Here is a 1,674-nt window from a genome sequence, read left to right as displayed (position 1 = left end):
CCAGAAGACATTCATCAGTGTCTCAATGGACAGGACACATTTATGCCTAAAGTTCTGACAATTGCACCATGAAGGGCACTGGATTTTCTTCAGCTTTAGTAAAAGGTATACACCAGATTAGCTTTTTTGTTTTTGAGATTGGGTCTCGCTATGCTTTGGCCCCTGAAAGTGCTGGGATTATGGGTGTGGGCCGCTGTATCCAGCCTAGCTTAGTTTGTTTAACATAAAAAAAAGAAAAAGAAAACTAGAGAAAAAAAAAGCATGAAAATATCAGACATCATGAAAAACACCCATTTTGCTTAAAGGTCTCATGCTTAGGTTAAACTTGAATCAGATCACAAACTTTAAATGCCAATACCAAAGCGCACCCCTGGTCCGAAATGCTGTTGGCAGGTGTAAAGGGGTGGGGCCTGGGTGAAGGGAGAGGATGAGAGACCTACTTCACATCCGCCTGATTCCCTGCAGGACAGGACAGCACCCTAACAGCTAAAGCCCCAACCCTCACTGGGGCTGCCCTGTCCTCTACAGGGTCACACCCTCCAGGACCGCTTCAAATCTAGTGTTCTGAGCTGAAGGAGAGCACCTGTAACCTGGAAAACACCCTGAAACCCACTCCCTGGCAGGACGCTCAGGAAAGGGGAGGCGCGCAGGTGGCCACTGCAACAGGCTGTACCTTGTTGACTCCTCATCCTGCATGAGCAGGGGGGGCTTATCTGTCAGCTTCTGGGGGGCGAACTGAGGTGAGGGGGAGCGTGAGGTCTCCATGGCTGTGTTCTGGGCTGGGTCTGCGGGAGGCGGCAGGGCTTGCGGCTCAGGGCAGGTGGCAGCCTGGCTCACATGCTGGCGGGCAGCGGCCTCCGGGACGTCCTGGGGATGGGCGCTGGACACCGAGGGGCCGTGGGGTAGGGACAGGCGAGCCGCACACGTGTCCTCCGGGGGCGCAGGGAGGGCCCCTCTGGGGGCCGCCAGGTGCTCGCGGGCAGATGCGCCCTCGGGGCCGCGGCACTTTCTGGGCACTGGTGGGGCGGTGCTCACTGGCCGTGAGTCCTGTCCCCAGATTTGCGGCCCCGAGTCTGCAGGGGGGCCCTCCTCTGGGTATCTGTAGTCACGAGGTAGTGTCCCCGCTCGGCTGCGGCCCTCCCGGGCGTCAGGGAACTCAGAGGATGTGGGCGGCTTCCACGGGCTGTGATTCAGGGGGCGCCGTCCTGTTCCTAGACTGCCCTCCGGATACGGGGCATCTGCTTGTCTAGAAGAAGAACGAATAAAGCTTAGCCAGCAATCCCGGTTAATACCTCCCCAAGTGACTGCACCCAGACCTTCCCATCCCCTTCTGAAGGAGCTAAATGCGCACATGTTTCCCCACGGTAGCTCCTAACGCAGGGGCCAGTCCCCACACACATTCCACAACATGAAGCTGTAACACTAACTGGTACCTTGTGCAAAAGAACGCCAGACATTCACAACACGCACGGATTGGATACAGGTGCAAACACGTCACACACACACTGCATTTTTTTTGCCAACCCCCACCTCATTTTAGAAAACAGTATGAATGTGAAAATTTTCACACATTGTTATATCCAGAAATATTTGCTTCAAGTCAAATATTTTATTTTTCAATAAAACCTTGAAAATAAGTAGTGTATTATGAAAAATAAGAAAGTTTACAAAGAC

General features: G+C 53.5%; 1 protein-coding gene across 3 annotated transcripts in view; it reads right to left on the bottom strand.

The window, feature by feature from the left end:
* LOC100952101 (protein Shroom2) overlaps positions 1–1,674 on the bottom strand; it is a 67,239-nt gene that overhangs the window by 15,862 nt on the left and 49,703 nt on the right. For all 3 annotated transcript variants that reach the window (XM_023515051.1, XM_023515050.1, XM_023515052.1), the window contains one exon: positions 674–1,246. In XM_023515051.1, coding sequence (XP_023370819.1) covers positions 674–1,246 — 573 coding nt within the window. The remainder of the gene's footprint in view (positions 1–673; positions 1,247–1,674) is intronic.

The sequence above is a fragment of the Otolemur garnettii genome, unplaced genomic scaffold (genome assembly GCF_000181295.1).
Source record: "Otolemur garnettii isolate 467f Iridium unplaced genomic scaffold, OtoGar3 scaffold00065, whole genome shotgun sequence".
In the NCBI taxonomy this organism is placed as follows: domain Eukaryota; kingdom Metazoa; phylum Chordata; class Mammalia; order Primates; family Galagidae; genus Otolemur; species Otolemur garnettii.
This window is presented reverse-complemented; position numbering and strand designations above follow the sequence as displayed.